Source organism: Conger conger, chromosome 4 (genome assembly GCF_963514075.1).
Source record: "Conger conger chromosome 4, fConCon1.1, whole genome shotgun sequence".
Taxonomy (NCBI): domain Eukaryota; kingdom Metazoa; phylum Chordata; class Actinopteri; order Anguilliformes; family Congridae; genus Conger; species Conger conger.
Genome location: NC_083763.1, coordinates 54945713 through 54962071, shown reverse-complemented (window position 1 = coordinate 54962071; position 16359 = coordinate 54945713). Strand labels below are relative to the sequence as shown.

General features: G+C 46.8%; 1 protein-coding gene across 21 annotated transcripts in view; it reads left to right on the top strand.

Moving 5' to 3' along the window:
• dlg1a (discs large MAGUK scaffold protein 1a) overlaps positions 1-16359 on the top strand; it is a 173991-nt gene that overhangs the window by 97324 nt on the left and 60308 nt on the right. For 10 of the 21 annotated variants that reach the window (XM_061240215.1, XM_061240212.1, XM_061240210.1 and 7 more), the window contains one exon: positions 15704-15802. The exons of 8 other annotated variants lie outside the window; for them this stretch is intronic. In XM_061240215.1, the coding sequence (XP_061096199.1) occupies positions 15704-15802 (99 nt within the window). The remainder of the gene's footprint in view (positions 1-15703; positions 15803-16359) is intronic. 3 more of the 21 variants (XM_061240213.1, XM_061240226.1, XM_061240206.1) reach the window with 1 other exon arrangement.

Genomic DNA, 16359 nt, shown 5'->3' with positions numbered 1-16359 from the left:
GCTATTTATATTTAATGCGAGCAGTGATCCCTCTTCCGCTTTTTAAGGAGGGGGGGCAGTGATTGAGCCCTGGTCATTCCGCATCGCGGCTCTTCGCCCGGTCCACTTCCATCGGGAAGCCTTGGAGAGGAGATCTTGTCGCCCGAAGCCTGCAGCGAGGTTGAGAAGGGAGAGTTTGACACGGGGTCCCGTCTGCGAAGTGCTTCGGCTGTTCAACCTACCTGGCTGTCTCTGGCACGCCCACGTGGGGCAGGGGAAGGTGGAAGTCTGGGACTTGGGAGGAAAAGTTTCAGGGACTTTCACGCGGAGGAGAACCTTTTCAGGAGATTTTTCTCTGGATCATGATGGCCTCGCTCGAGGAGAATCGGGAAATGCCGGCGTACCGTTAGTGACGGATTTGACTTTCTCCCCCTTGGGTGTCTGGTCTCCACGGAGTCGTTAAATCCAGGAGAGGGAGGATGCAATAACCGCACCTAACCGGACCTAACCGGCCCCCCTTCCGCACCCGCCCCCACCTCCGCCCTCAGGTGTCGCGCTGCTGTAGCGCTCTGTCGCCCCGAGGTCTCTCCGCCGGGGGGTTCCCGCCCCCGAACGCCGCCCAGACATGAACTACATCTTCGGCAACAACACCTTCTACCCGCGGGGTATCCGCGGCAACTCGGCTCCCGGCTCGGGGGGCCCCAAACAGAAGCAGTGGGCCAAGCGGAGCTCCACGGAGGAGCTGCCGTCGCCCCCCTCGCGCTGGCAACAGCTGCTCACCTTCTTTACCCGCCAAAACGCCTTCACCGACTGCATCACTGCCGGTGCCAGCCAGGTACCGGCCCTGCTCTCACACGCCTAGAGCCTGTGTGTGTGTGCGTGTGCGTGTGTGTATGTCGGAGGAATACACTTTTTCCTCAGATGGACATTATTTCCAGTTCCTGGTAGACAAGATCAGGGTTGTTTGAGAATGCTGAAAGTGGCTGATGTTGTCAAAAAAACTTATTGGGGTATGTTTTAGAGAGTAGGGTAGAGTAGAGTCTCTCAGGTACTGGTACAGTAGTGGCGGTTCTGCTTTTTGTGGATAAAGTGAGCTGGTATGCAGTGCTGAAGTAATGAGCCCCACTTTAAGGGCTATTGTCTGAAATACTGAACTGCGTTTTAAGCATATTAAAAACTCCCAATTATATGTTTCAAGAGCTTAGCCGTAGGACTTATTTATTTTTCTATATTAAGTTCTGAAGTCGTAGAATGAAAATGGTACAGCTGCCCTACGCGAGCCTTTTGGAAACGCATGAGAAATGTCCCACTGTTTCAGTGTTATGTAATCTCCCGTTGGAAGAAAGGCAGGCTGCTGTGCTCCTTGTCAAGCTCCTTGTGTTAATACTGACAGAAAACTGACTGCATTTTCTGAACAGTAATTAGGGTGGTGGTGGGGTGACATATACGTGGAAGTAATGACTTTATTTGGTTTTGGGCTGGGAGGGGGGAGGGGGGGGCAGGGATTATTGTCATCATCATGCAGCTTCTTGAATATTCTGTAGTTTAGGCCCCCCCCCCCCCCCCCCTTTCCTAAAATCTTAATGGAATATAGTGTGCGCATATCGGTACTCAAATCCTAGATGAAACCTAGCAGAGCCGTCCGCCTTTGGTTTGTGCTAGCGTAGCTTCTGTTAGCTGCCGCTAGCAGGTATCCGCGGCTCACGGTCTGTAAGGCTGTACGGTGCTTTTGTCAGTCGGTATTGGCGTTCTCTGTGTCCGCTTTAGCCTGACATCCCCTGCCGTAGCGCGGGGTCCGGTTGCACTCGTGCCAGTTTTATCTCATTACGTATTGATGGAGGAAGACTGCGGAGGGGAGAGGCAGTGTGGGTCAATAGATCAGGCACCTGCCGTGTCCCGTTCTGGCACAGTTGGGATCGGCCTGTGGCACTGTACATTCTTTTATCCCGAAGCACCCTCTTTTTCCTTTTTGAAGTGTGCTGCGCGTTACCGTGGGTTACCGCAACACGCGAACGCCTCCACAGCTTGTGCTGGGAAACAGCTCTTCAAAAACAAGGGGTTATTATTATTATTTTTTGGTTTGTCATTTGTTCCTGTTCTGTACGGTTTGGTACAGCTTTGCTGTTAACAGATGAGGGTGCTTTAAATTCAGAGGGTTTTAAATTCATTTCCTGCCTGCCCAGGGACTGTGGATACAAATTGGCTCAGTTGGTAACTGATACTACTGACCCAGTCTGCACGCAGTCCCTGCTTAAATACATAAATTAATAAATGAACTCACTTTTGTTCCTAAAAATAGCATGCCTCAGACATGTGTTTCAGTTGAGAAAGTGTTGGGGAGTCAGATGTAGTTTACTTAATTCGGTTTTTTTTCACTCATAACAGTGCTGTAAAACTTCAATCTTGACTCTATGATAGGTGTTGCCTGCATTAAATGAAAAACATTTTTTTGCAGCATCATGAATTGCAGTTTTTTTTGCTTTTTTGTTTTTTTCCTTCAATATTCTTCTTTTGCTCTGTTACACAGTATGCATGCTATTCCATTAGTCTAGACTTCTGTCTAAATGTTCTTTTTCCAATGGGTAATTATGCGTAACTTTATTATGCTTTTAGGCCCATCTGTAGTTATTATTTTGATAAGCTGCAGTCAAAATATTGTTGGGCCGTGAACTTGGCTGTTTCCAAGTACCTCGATGACCTTCAGAGACAGCAGGTCAGTTATTAGCACATTAGTGTCTGAGCGTTTTTTTTTTAAACGGGGTCATGTCCTGAACGGAAAGATTTCTAGACGGGACACGTCAACAAAGGCTTTGAATGTTGGCCTTCATTCACCTGGCCTGCTGCAGGTCTGGGAAAGTGCACAGAAGCCTCGTATATTTTTCATGAGCCTCCTTTCATGTGTCTGAACTGGCCCGTGAAGCGGGGACCTCTGACTGAACCCAGTCCCGGCTGGGCCCGGCCGGGCCCGGCTTTATCCTGGCGCCCGGAGAGGTGGAGAAGTGGAAAAACATCCCTGCCTCTTTTCAGTTTAGGACGTTGTGCTACATTGTAGAGAAACGAAGGCAGATATTTGGAGGAAAAAAAGCTAACTTCACATCAGGATTTCAGCAGCAATAAAATGCGGTGAATCCTGAAGACTCCATCTTCATTACCGTGGGGCTTTTAAATCCGGCTCGGTTTAATAGAGCGCCCTGCTGTTACCGTGGCAGCGACTGCCCAACGAGTCCTCCACAGGTCGGTTGCCATGACTTTTCTTTCAGTTTAATTGAGATCTCTGAATGCCCATCTGCCATTGGTAGCAGATTGGTGTTTCATCATTAAACGGCAGCCGTGACAGGGTTGCCTAGACCGACACGCAGAGAGAGAAAAAAAAAAAAAAAGGTTCCAAAATGTACTCTGTGATTCCATAGAAGAACCCGATCTTGTTCATGGGCCCTTTATCAGGTAAAATGGTTCTTTGTCTGGGAGCTTTTACGCTTCACACCTATGAAAGAGGATTCCATAGAGAACTATATACACTGTCCCTCTGCAGGCCAACCAAAGAACCATGCCGCCAGTTCAATTTAAATTAAATTTAAGTTAGATTAAAGCTGGTAAACCCCTGCAAGAAGTAGGGCAGACAATTCCAAGGCAGATTGAAGGCCCAACTCTTGAGAGAGAACACCTGAACTTGGGATGGCCCAACCCTATTCCTGGAGACCTACCATCCTGTAGGTTTTCATTTCAACCCTAATTAGGCCCACCTGATTCTACTAATTAGCAGGTCAACGAGTTCTATAGCTGTTGAACGAGGTGTGCTTTGTTAGGGTCGAAATGTAAACCTACAGGATGGTAGATCTCCAGGAACAGGGTTGGGCCTCCCTCCTCCTCCTGGGCCTCCCCCCCCACAGTGAAATTAAATCTTCCCTAGCTCTTACCTCAGATAATAAGAACTCAATTTGTCTGTCAGACTGTTGGTCAGTGAGATCCTTTTATGCAGCAACTTAAGAGAGCCAGTACTATATACTGGATAACATTGATGTCCTTATAGTAGGAAGAAAGTCACACACTCTTGTTAATACAGGTAAACTGGTGGATGATTAGATGGCTAGGCTTTTTTCCCAGGACGGGATGGAGCTCATTACTTCAGAGATCTTAAAGATCATGGATATAGGAGTCCTGTGTTTAAGCACACCATCTGTAAAAAGGCCCTGACTCTTGAGACTACGTCCTTTTCCAGTTTTGTGGAACATCAAAAACAAAGTGTGTTTTAGGTTTCAAACAGACCATTCTTCAGCTGAGCATAGGGGAATACAGGTCCTCATGTGTGGCTGGTTTCAACATAGTTTTTTGACATCAGTTTCTCATTGATATGCCAATGTAATAAAGGCTTTTAACTTTTTTCCTTCCTTGAATGGGAAGGCCCACTTTTACGCTCTTTGCACTGTGGCACCCTTCTTTGTGTTCCTCCAGAGGTCCTCATCTTCACTGATGAAGCTGTGGCCCTCTGCCCCTCTCTCCCTCTCTCCTTCTCTCCCTCTGCCCCTCTGTCAGTCTCTGGTGGGGCATGACTTCAGAGTATTTCTTTGGGGGTAAAATGTGAATCTTCCATCTCTCAGATTTATCGCTCATTTGAAGTGACGGACAGCGTAATGGACCGGGCGGTAAAGCCAATGCATTTCTTACTTTGCGGTTTGAGTCCGGAATAATTTATGAGCTCGGGAGCCCCCGGAATGAGTCTCCTTTAGAAATGCAAACCAGGCTGCAGCTGATGGGAAATCTTCATTAAAGAAGGAAAACGGCGAAGGGGAGAAGGAGAGTGAGATTGATAGCTTTAATCCTCCCCGCTAAATAAGATTAAGCAGGACGGCCGCAGGTAGCGATGGGGGATCTCTCCCAAAATACCGAGGTGAAGTTCAACTCCGTCAGGCTACTGCAGCTTGTCAGGGATGCTTGCGTCCGCCTAAATTCACTCATGCCATGCCCCTTTAGAACCCGTTTCGCTGGGTCCTGGTGGCTTAATCGCATGATATTGGGGTTTCTTACCCTGGCGTACTAAGGTGTGAAAGATGCTGCCCCTTGTTCAGCCTTGTGATCACACCATACAGTCCAATCGGACCTCTCCGTTCAGCGTCCTCTCTCCAGCTGGCCATCTTGTTGCTCTAAGCTCCCAGCAGCCACTTCTCACGACACCGACAGTTGTCTGCCTTCTTCCCCCGACGGTGTGATTTTTCAGAATCATAGTAACTGTTAATTCGTACCACGAGGCTATGAGCTTGTTTATGATATGCCGAGCATCTACTATTGCAATTCAACCCTTATAATTAGATTCTAAATTATAAGTCAGTGTTCTAGAACTTGCTTTCAGTTACCAGGAGTGATTGTCACTTATTTCTGATCTCACACCTTAGCTGGTTAACCTGACCGTCTTTGTTTGGTAGTTTTAATTTTGTTTTGCTTTAGCTGGTAACTTCCTGCCAAAGATGCTAAAACTTTCGTTACAGTTAGTGACAGCAACATGGCCTCTGTGTTTTTTAGGCTTAACCTGTCAGTCTTTGTTTGGTAGTTTTATCTTTATTTTACTTTAGGAGGTAGCCTCCTCCCACGGATGCTTTAGCTACAGTCCTGATAGCAACATGGCCTCCCTGTTCTCTAAACGGGTAACTGAAGATTACTGCTCCCTCAGCCGTGCAAAGGCCACCGCTGTTTTTCTCTCTCCCAATTCATCATGTTCATCCTTATTGGAGTGTATTAGTGCACAGTTAGCTAGTCAGTATTGGTCTGTTCAGGTAGTGCATTCGTCAGAGTATAGTTATTTATCCGTGGTCTCGGAAGGTTAATTACAAACCATCTGTTTAGCTAGCTGTTTGTGCATTAACATTAGAAACATCATTTTGTGCACAACATCAGTAGTACATTGTGACTCGTACAAGCAGATAATAAAAACTCTGTAATTACAGATAATGAGCGGTGATTTAACTACATTTTCCTCTATGCATTCGCTAAATATTTAGTGGTGCAGTTCCTTTAATTTGACATGTCTGGGTTTTTTTTTATTTATTTTTTTTATTTTTTTTTAAAGGCTGGCTGTCTCCTCTTAAAGTTCTGGTTACAGATGATAATTGGAGCTTCCTTGTCACTGATGTCCATTTAGAACCAGAGACGGCACACAGTAAGTAGTGTCCTTGCTCTCCTTATGTGACCCGTGACAGGGTCTCTGGATTGCAGGGGACATATCGGGTGTTACCCTATCGGATTCGCCTAATCCGCTGTACGGGAAAGGCGATGCTTACTTAAGGGTTCGTTTGGGGAGAAGCCAGTTTTCTGCTTGTCGTTTGTTTGTCGTTTGTATTATTATTACTAAAAGCGTTATCTGCAAATGATTCCTCCGAGCGCACCCGACCCGTCTGATTTGGGATTGGACGGGGCTACGCTTGGGAAAAACCCTTGGATTCCGGAAGATTCTTCATTCTTGCTGTAAGACATCCAGTGCATCAGTCAGTCACTTTTATCCAGCTTTATACAGAAGACTGTAACTACTATAACTACTTTTCAGAGTAACAGAAGGGCAAACCCCAGGCCTGAACCCCCAAATAATCGCGTGAGGGACCCAGCTATAGAGGGAGGAGAGCCCATTCTTTGCTGGCCCGCGAGGCAGTACTGCAGCCCGACCCCAGCCCAGCGCTCTCTGCTGATAGACCTGCTGTTACACACGGGAGAGAGATCCCCAGGGCTTTAACAGGAAGCTGCTCATCTGCTCATATCCCTGTGGACCTGAGTTTGGGGGGAGGGGGGGGGCGCACTGTAATCACAGATCTCCCCTCTCACTGTTCCAAAACTGGAGGTCACACAGAGTGTGTGTGTGTGTGTGTGTGTGTGTGTGTGTGTGTATGTGTGTGTGTGTCTGTCTGTCTGTGTGCATGCATGTTTTGTGTTGTGCGAGCGTTTGCGTGTGTCTGTATACCTTTGTGTGTGTGTTGTCAGTCTTGGGTCGTGGATGTGCTTGTTTGAGTGTTTTGTGGTGTGTGTGTGTTGTCTTGTTTGTTGTTTAGTGTGTCTGCGTGTGTGTGCATGCGCGTATGCGTGGGTTTTGAGTACAAAATGTTTTGCTCCGAAAGGAAGCAGCAGTACGGCAACACAGACAGCACGGAAAGGTCACACTGGTTAGAAAATGGCATTAAAGATTTAAGGGTTATGTTCTTCTGCCTGGTCTCAGGGGTTGCGATTGGGGGGGTCCGGGGGGCAGCTCCATGGCACCTGATCTCCTGTAGGGGGCGATGTGTTGTAGAGGGGTCGTCAATAGTCAGTTGTCGGCTGCAGACAGGAGCTGTTTTCCCCCGGGTCCAGTGGGGTTGCAGATCAGCGTCAGATAACTGTTTCAGGCCTGGATTTCCATAAAGCTAAATTAAATTCTGCTGTTTCAATACTGATAAAATACGAATATAAAATATTATTACATATTGAAAATATGAAGTCCAGCTGATCCCCAAGAATGATCGATGGAAAGTTTGTTGCCGAAAACATGCACTTCAAAGGTCTGGGTAACATTTCTTGTCAAATCATGTTCACAGACGCAGGCATTTCAGCAAATGGTCTTTTTACAGGCGTCTAAAGGGTTAAAATATTTGTTCTGATTATTTGGCCCAATGGTATCTCTGGATTTGTGAGAGGAGTCTGTCTGCTGCACGTGTGACGGTCTCTCATCCCATTACGCTTTGCTGCCTTTCCTTTTCGAGCCAGAGAAAGAGCCAAGTGCTGTTGGTTATACCTTCCTCCTTGTGTTGCACCACAGTCTTGCTGAAGGAAGTAATTAGCTAAGAGCAGCAGCTCGTTCAGACTGTCCCCTGGGCTGACAGCCCTTAGCCTTTAGCTCTTAGCCTGAGGCTGAATGCCGAACGGGCATTTCTGCGGCTGTAGCGCCGCGATTCCACCAGGGTGCGCTCGTGGGGCCGCCTACGGTGGTTGCCATGGCAGCGTTAAGCAGGGCCATTTGGTCAGGTGGGTTTCCGACGCACGGTCGTCTTTATCCGTCTTCCTCACCTGCGTGACGTTCGTGCGAAAGGGGCCGTTAGCGGTAGAGCGTGTGAGGGGTGTGAGGTGGGGGTCTGATTCAGTAATTCACCCCTTCCTCCTCCTCCTCTTCCTCCTCATGGGGCCCGCACTGTTATCCCTCCTCGCCACCTCCAATTTCCGCAGACAAGAGAAGTCGTGTGCGGCTGAATTTATAGCGCTCTCGATCCACCGCAAGGTCAGAGCGAATGAAAATTTGATTCTTGGCAGCGGAGTTTGTGCATCACACCCTCCCTGATCTGCAGGGTGGGAGGGGGGGTGTCTGGGTGGGTGGGGTTGGTGGGGGGGGGCGGTGTGTGAGACAGACAGAGCCTGATACTGTCACGTCCGAGTCGTAAAGAGTACGTCCTGCTCTCTCTCTCTCTGTCTATCTCTCCCCCTTAAAGTCCTGCTCTCTCCCTCCCTCACTTACCCCCTCTCTTGTTCTCTCTCTCGCTGTCTCTTTCGCTCTCTCTCCTTTCCTCTCTCTCTCTGCTGCAGTTTGCCTTGAGCTCTCTGTTCAGTGGTTTCTCAGTTGTTTGCTCCTGTTTTTTTCCTGCGATCAGAGACACTGCAGTTTTACTGGAAGCCCCATTTTCCACTGTGTGTGTGTGTGTGTGTGTGTGTGTGTCTGTGTGTCAGCAGTCATTTCTCCTTCTCAAGTCCTGTTCTTTCACAAGACTGGCAATTTTATGCAATATTCTTTGTGAACATAAGGTGGTTACAGCAAACGGTGGATATGTTGTGCTGTAATTGGCTAATGTTCACCATGTTGAGCTTCTGGGATCGGTCGCCTTTGATCAAATGCCCCAGAAATATGTACCAGACAAGGAAGTCCTCCGGGCTAGAGTAGAATATAGATGCAGTTACCCATTAATATTCTATGGTCTCAGACTCTGATTTAAGACCATGTTAAATGCGCTGGGCTTTTCTTCTGTGGTGAAGGAAGGCAGTTTGGGTTGTGAAAAGAACCAGTGGAAAACATTTGTAAGATTGTACATGTATGAAAGTCTCCTTCATTTGGTTGTGAATGGTCAGCAGAAACTAGAGGAACCCACGGTGCTGACAGAACTCTTTCAGCTGACAGAACTCTTTTGTAAACAGAGGTCATTACAGATGATTGTCTGTTGCTGGTTGTTTATGATGAGAAAAAGACTGATGGGACTTTACTGACTGGTGGGGACATTGTTGCTGTAGTCTGAGACCTTGGGTGTATGTCTTAGTTTAAGGGGTGTGATAATCAGTAATATTGAAGCCAGACGCATTCGAACCTGCAGGTCATACAGTCAGCCTGTAGATGGCACTAGTGGTATACACTGCCCAGAATGTGAAGTTTGTGCATCTACAGTGTGTATCTGCCTTTAATCTGTGTCTTAGCTGCCTCTTTGGATTGGATTTAGGTTTTGAATTTTCAACAATTTAGGTGACTTCCATGTATTTGGTGGTTCAGGCAATATATTTTGACACAAACTTTTCATTTTATGGGGTTAAAGGTTCTCACTTGCACTTATCTTCTTTGATTATTCGCACCCTTGCTAAATTAATTTAAAAAATTGTATTTAGTAAAAGACACAATCTGTGTTATGTTCAAACATATAGGAAACCTATATACTTTTATTTCAATACATTTATTATTATTTATATATATTATTTATGTTTCAGTGTTTTTTATTAAGTAATCATTTATTCAAATTAATCAGTCTAAAGGAAGTTCTGTATAGTGTTATTCCATCACTTCCTGTTTCACTAGAGTATAAAAATGGTGTAACTTGCAGGCAAAATCCGTTTGCCATCCATCAGCATGGGAAAACCCAGGGGAAAGACTGATGGTAATTGACCATCACAAATACATAAACGGTTAAACATACCACTTAGCACTGTAATGGGAATAATTTTTCATTAAACATATGGAATCGTTCCCAGGACTTGCCAGGAAGATTCAAGTGCATATTTTCCCCGCGGATAGTGAGGACGATGGTGAGGAGGCAATAAAAAACTCAAGGATCAGAGTTCAGGAATTGCAGACATTGGTTCTGTCTTGATATTACCTTAAGTCTCAAAGAGGGCAGCCCATAAATGCAAACCCAACTATATCAATCTGGCAAATATGCTCAAAAATCCACCCCACAATTCTCTCTAACTTTATCAAGTTATAGGAAAAGACTGTCAGCTGTCATCTTTGCCAGGGGTAGTTTGGATGTCTAACCTGTTCTCCATTGAGAGGTGGAAGCGTGGGGGCCTTTTCACCCAGAAAATCAAGCTTTGGTTCCTGTAGCTGTTGTAGATGCCTTGCCAACTTGGCTTAGGCTGTTCACACATCCCATCCATAATTTACAGACGTTACATTTGCTGTCTACATGCGAATTGGAAGCTGGCTGTGTACACCGTGAGTTTGGACACCCGAGTTACCATGTGAACGCCTATTCCAGATTCTGATGTCATCCCAAGAGTACCAATAATAGTGGGATTAGTTCCCTTTAGCCCGGCAGGCTATTCATATCTCAGTTAATAGCTTATTCATACCATTAATAGCTTTATTTGTATGGCAGCATTCATACAGAATGCAGCTCAAAGCGCTGATAATAAATGATAGAAGACTGGGAATAACAGGTGACCTCAGACGATGGGGACTGGATCCCACCACGGCGGTCGAAAGGACGCTGGTCTCCCGCAGCGGACCGCGGGTTCGGACCCCGGACGCGGGGCGGGGCTGCTCGACCGTCCTGCTCGCCGTTCCCGGAGGCGTTGGCCGCGGCCTCTCACGATTGGCCGAGCTAACGAAGCGCGCGGCTGTTAGCCGCCACCGCTGCGCTCGCTAAGATCGGCCGCCCCCAGGCTCTCTACAGCGCACTCAGATTAACACACCCTCCGAGATCTGGCCCATCTCCCCCTCTGCTGTCCGAGGAGGAGGAGGAAGAAGAAGAAGAAGAGACGAGGGAGGGAAAGATGGAAAGTAAGAATGGTTGAAATGAGAATATGGGTCAGGAGACCCCACCCACTGGAAAAGAAAAGGCCTGCACCCCCCCCCAGTCTGACTCTGGCTCTGTTCTCATCAGAATCAGAGCAACGCATCGATTATTAATGCCTGGAAAAAGACTGTGTGCTGTCATGTGCGCTGCTCATTGGAGCCTGTTAATTGGTGCGAGAGGGGATGAGAGAGGAAGAGAGAGAGAGAGAGGGGAGCGGGAAAGGGAGAGAGAGGGGGAGAGGGGACCCATCCGAAACAGAGGATGTCAGTGGAGTGGGGCTGAAGCCAGAGGACTGGATTGGATTTTTTGTTTTTGTTGTTGTTTTTTTGTTTTTTTTCCTCTTAATCTCTTACCAGCTCAGTGCAGGAAAAAAAAAAACTACAGAAAACACCTAAAGCACAAGCCGACTCGACTCATCTCTCTCCCTCTCTCTCCTTCTCTTTTCCTCTCTCTCTCTCTCTCTCTCTCTCTCGCTCTGTCCTCTCTTTCTCCCTCTCCCTCTTTTTCTCACACTCTTCTCCGCTCTCCTTTCCTCTCTTCTCTTCTGTCCTGGGAAATGAATGAATAAATAAAACGAAGATTAAAAAGGGACAGACTGTTATTTTTTGGCGACCAGAAGAGAAAGAATGACCACTTACTACCACAGCCACGAGCACTGCTGCGGCTCTTCGGAGGGTTGCCCTGGATACGCGGGGAGGGCTGCCGGCCAACCCGGGACTCAGCCCCGACTCCAACTCCGCCACTCTCAGTCGGCGTGGCAACCGCAGCATCAGCACCACCTGCTGTACCCTCAGCACCCGGACCTCCCTCAGCACCTGGACCTCCAGCCTCCGCTCCGGTCGCAGGTACACCCGGGGGCGGCCGACGCGCCCCCCAGGGGCTGTCCCAGGTACTACAGCACGTGCACCCTGCCCGCCCCCTCCAAAAACAGGGCCAGGTTCACCAACCTGCGGGACAGCGTCAAAAAGAGCCCCACCAAGAGCACGGCCAAGGTTAGCTCCGCCGGAGGCTGGTGGCACGACTGCTCGTGGGCGCTCGACAAGGTACGTCTTCCAGCGGAGAGAAGAGGGGACACAGAGAGGGGATGGGGGGGGGCTGGTGCTTCACGTTCTGTGGGACCTGTATATCCATGAGAGAGAACAACCTTCACGCCTTTTTCTTTTTATCCTCAACAAATAGTAACAGTAGAGGTTCATTTTTGGTCTTCAAGGATCACATTTCCCAAATGTACCCTGAAGGCACAGTAGTGTTCCCTTTGGGTACAAATGAGTATGTTTTCCCAGCAAAAAAAGGTACAAATTGCTGGCTTGGGCAATGCTGGATATAGTGTTGACTAGGGGTGCAGTTTTATGTACCTATAGTGTACCACCCCAGTGACAAGCAGTTATACATTTTTAGACACTTTTTCTACCTTTATTTCTGTGAGTGTATATATTGTGGTTGGTTATTTATGTTCTTCTTTTCAGTTGAATATTTACAAAATATAAGAGAAAATATATCAGAATGTGAAAGATGACTGATGTTCCCCTGGCTTCGAGCCATTTGTGTGATTGGCTGGAATACCCCATTGGAAAACATCCGTCTGTATGTTGTTTCTTTAAAAGAACCAGCAGAAAGTGTGTGATTGCTTCCTGGACAAAAGCCCTTGCGTTTGACTTATGGATTATTGTTATAAAAATTACTACTGGTCGAAACATTTGTTTTCATTCATTTTATGTCTTTCTTTTATGTCTTTTATTTAATTTATCACAACCTAACTTAAACACGCTTTTAGTTCTAGCTATTCATTAAGTTGTGGTTTCATCATATTAGCTATGAATTATTGTTGCTATCGGAATTACTGCTGGTCGAAACATCTGAGCATTTGTTTGCATTTGTTTTGTTTTTTTATGTCCAATCTGTAACATAACTAAAAATGCTTTTAGTTTTAGTTAAGTAAAATTGTGGTTTGATCATTTGATCACCTATGTGTGTTTCTTGTGGGTTTGTGTTCATTTGGAGGTATCTGTAAAGCCATTGGTCGAAAGGCCACAGATCGATCATTTTGATTGGCCGTCACTGTTGCCCCTCCCATCCCCCTGTTCCAGTCGTATGGTCATGGCCGTGCTCTCAGGTGCCACATCTGATCATGTGACATCAGTATTATTTCAATCATGTTTTTAATACAGTTTTAATTAACTGAGAATTGAGAGGGTGTGGGGTTGTACTGTTGGTTAGATGGTCCTTGGCTGAAGTCGGTTGCAGGTGGAGGGCAGGGTTGGTGACAACTCCTTTCATTGGCTGAGGTGTGTTGGGGGTGGGGGGAAAGGGTTGGTTACTCCTCCTTCCATTGGCTGAGGTGTGTTGGGGGTGGGGGAAAGGGTTGGTTACTCCTCCTCTCATTGGCTGAGGTGTGTTGGGGGTGGGGGAAAGGGTTGGTTACTCCTCCTCTTATTGGCTGAGGTGGGATGGTGGTCGGGGCGCGTGGGGGGGGAGGGCGTGATGGGGTGACGCGTGGTGATGCGTACGGACAGATCCGCTGCTTATCCCTCCTTTGTGGGGACCCCCGGACACAATGGGCCCTGCCCGTAATCCGTGCCCACTCAGCGGATGCTGTTCCAGAGACTCAACACTCCTGTCCAAACACGGCCGCCTCCGCTCCCCCGGCCCTGGGATCTGCTGAGCTGCACTGAGCCCCCCCGCCGGGCTTCCTGGAGCTGCAGTTTTCACTCAAATCAGCGACCACCTCCGACCCACGAAACCCGCTTATTTTCATAACCTGCTGCTTTGCTCAACCCATTCATTGCCGAGTTGCAAAGGAAGTTTGAAAAGAAAGGACTCGCACACTTGCGACGAACTCCATTAAAAAACAAATGACATGATTTTATTGAGCCATGCAAAAAAATAATACAAAAAAATCCCCAAAAAATGATAATAATAAAAAACCTGCGGAACGTGAATCTTTGTCTGACCAATGGCAGGAGAGAACATCAGAAAAGGGATTTCCAGTGTCTGAGATTAGGTTTTCCTGAAATCTGATTGGTTCTCTGTACTGTCATTTCTTTCTCATTAGATTAGTCCTATACTTAAAGTATTTATACTTGTTTTATTATTGCTAGCGTCATATTTGCCAAGACTGCTGCTTTTGCTTATTTTTGTCCTGAAAATATTACTCTGCAAGGTCAAAGTTCTTGTCTTCTATGTGGTCACTTCTAGCAGTTGGAACTGTACTTCCCTTTAAGGTTTTCAGTGCACTTGTACCTGGTTATGCACTTTGTTGTACATCACTGCGGTCTAGATAACAGCATCTGCCAGATGCCTGTAATGTGATGTTATGTCCTGTTATGTCCTGTTATGTCCTGTTATGTCATGTTATGTCATGTTATGTCATGTTATGTCATGTTATGTCATAACTCATTTGCTGGCTGAGTTGGCCCGGTCGTTGCCTCCTGCATAAAGATCATGAATGCTCAGTAGTAGTAGCTCGCCGTGGGTTTATTTTGAAAGCTTGTCCGCTGGCGTTGGACAGAGATCAGAGAGTCAGGCTTTTGTACAGGGCCGGTGCTCTACAGGGGAGTGTTCCTGTGTCACACACTCACTCACAGACACACCGCTCCGATTTCACACCTCCACCTAGAGCTTACCTCAAAAACCCACCCCCAACCGCCCAAGTAATCAAAGTCACAAATATCACAACTATCTGCTTTCCAAAAAAACATCTTCTCCAAAATGCCACTTCCTCAACTCAACTGAAATGCTTCTATTGCATAACTCCCTGCCTGTGTTTCATGTTTGCCCTGTTTTATTCTGTGTCTTTGAGAACACCACTCAATTCTTAGACACTGAGAACAATTGCTATCCAATTATGAAATATGAAATTAATGTTGTACTCTTTGTTCTCTGTATTAAGGCTTGCTTACGTTTTATTGTGCATTAAGTAACATTTTAGGAATGCTGAATGCCACCTCCATGTGCATTGCATTGATTTTGAAAACTCTTTCTGGTGCTGGTTTCCATAAATAATGACAAAGTACACACATCATATAGTGTACCAGTCTACTGTGCTTACCATTAGGACAATACCAAAGGACTGTACACCAGTGGAAAATGCAGGCTTGGGAATTAAAAAGGTTTGAATAACCCTCTTTTCTACAGACAAGCAAATTCCCACGTACTGACCAAGCTAACTTCCAAATCGACTCCGACTCTTATCAGTCTTCGAGCCGCACCATGAATCGCTCACAAACATTCGTTTTTCCAGGAGTAGTTCCTAATTTATATCATTTAAAGTCTCTAAATGATTAGTAACTACTGTGGGAGCTGTGCTGCTGTCTGAAGGTTAATGCATCTTGGACCTTCTTTTTCGCAAAGCAGGATTACTGAGCCTGATAATTAAAATGCGGGACCCTCCCAAATGTGGAACATGGACTGAGGTAAAAGGAGCTGTTCCGGGTTTTACTCCGCTAACTCAGTAATCCTGCTTCATGAAACACCCCCCACCCCCCTTTTACGAGTCCTCCAGTGTCAACTGCTCGCACCGTTTCAGCCACTCCTTCCAGTCACCCATCTTCCTGTCATATCTGTCCATCTCTCTCCCCATTGGCTGGGGGGGAGAGTGTCCATCATATCCCCTCTCTCCCCATTGGCTCTCCCATTGTGTTGTGATTGTTGGTGTTTTCTGGATCCTCATCTGTGCTGTATTGTGATTGTGTTGTGTTCTGACCTTTGACCCCCATGCTGTTGTTTAGCAGGCAGATGCTGTGCCTCCCTCTGTACCCATAATTCCTGTGATCCCTATCTCGCCAGTCCCGGCCGAGACCACTGTCTTCCCTGCATCCACGCCACAGGTCTTTTTTTTTTTTCTTTTTCTTTTTTTTTCTCTCAATCTCTCTCTTTCTCTATCTATCTCTCTCACCTTTCCTTCTTTCTCTCTCCCCCCGCACTGTTCGATTCTTCTTTTTCTCTATTGCTCTTCCTCTCTCCTCCACACCCTCTCACTCTCTCCTCTTTCTCCCCATCTTTCTCTCCCCCTTCATTTCTCTCTCTCCCCTTCTCTCCCTCCCTCTCTTTTTCTCTCACCCACCCTCCAACATCTGTCTCCCTCATCTCTCTCCCCCTTCATTTCTCTCTCTCTCTCTCTCTCTATCTCTCTCTCCCCCCCTCTACCTCTCATTTATTTAATTCTTTTTTCATCCCTCCCAGTCCACTGGTGTTGTGGTGGAGTTTACAGAGATTACAGACAGATAGCATCGTCGGCACCCCGCGCGTGTTTGTGTGTTTTCCAGCTGGTAAAATCCGTGCGTATAGAAGGACAGGCTGACCTAGGGGATTTTAATTCCACTCATTTAGGCGTGAAGACTGTTCATGCTTCACCGTTGCTGCAGTATGGTGTGTTGTGTACGTA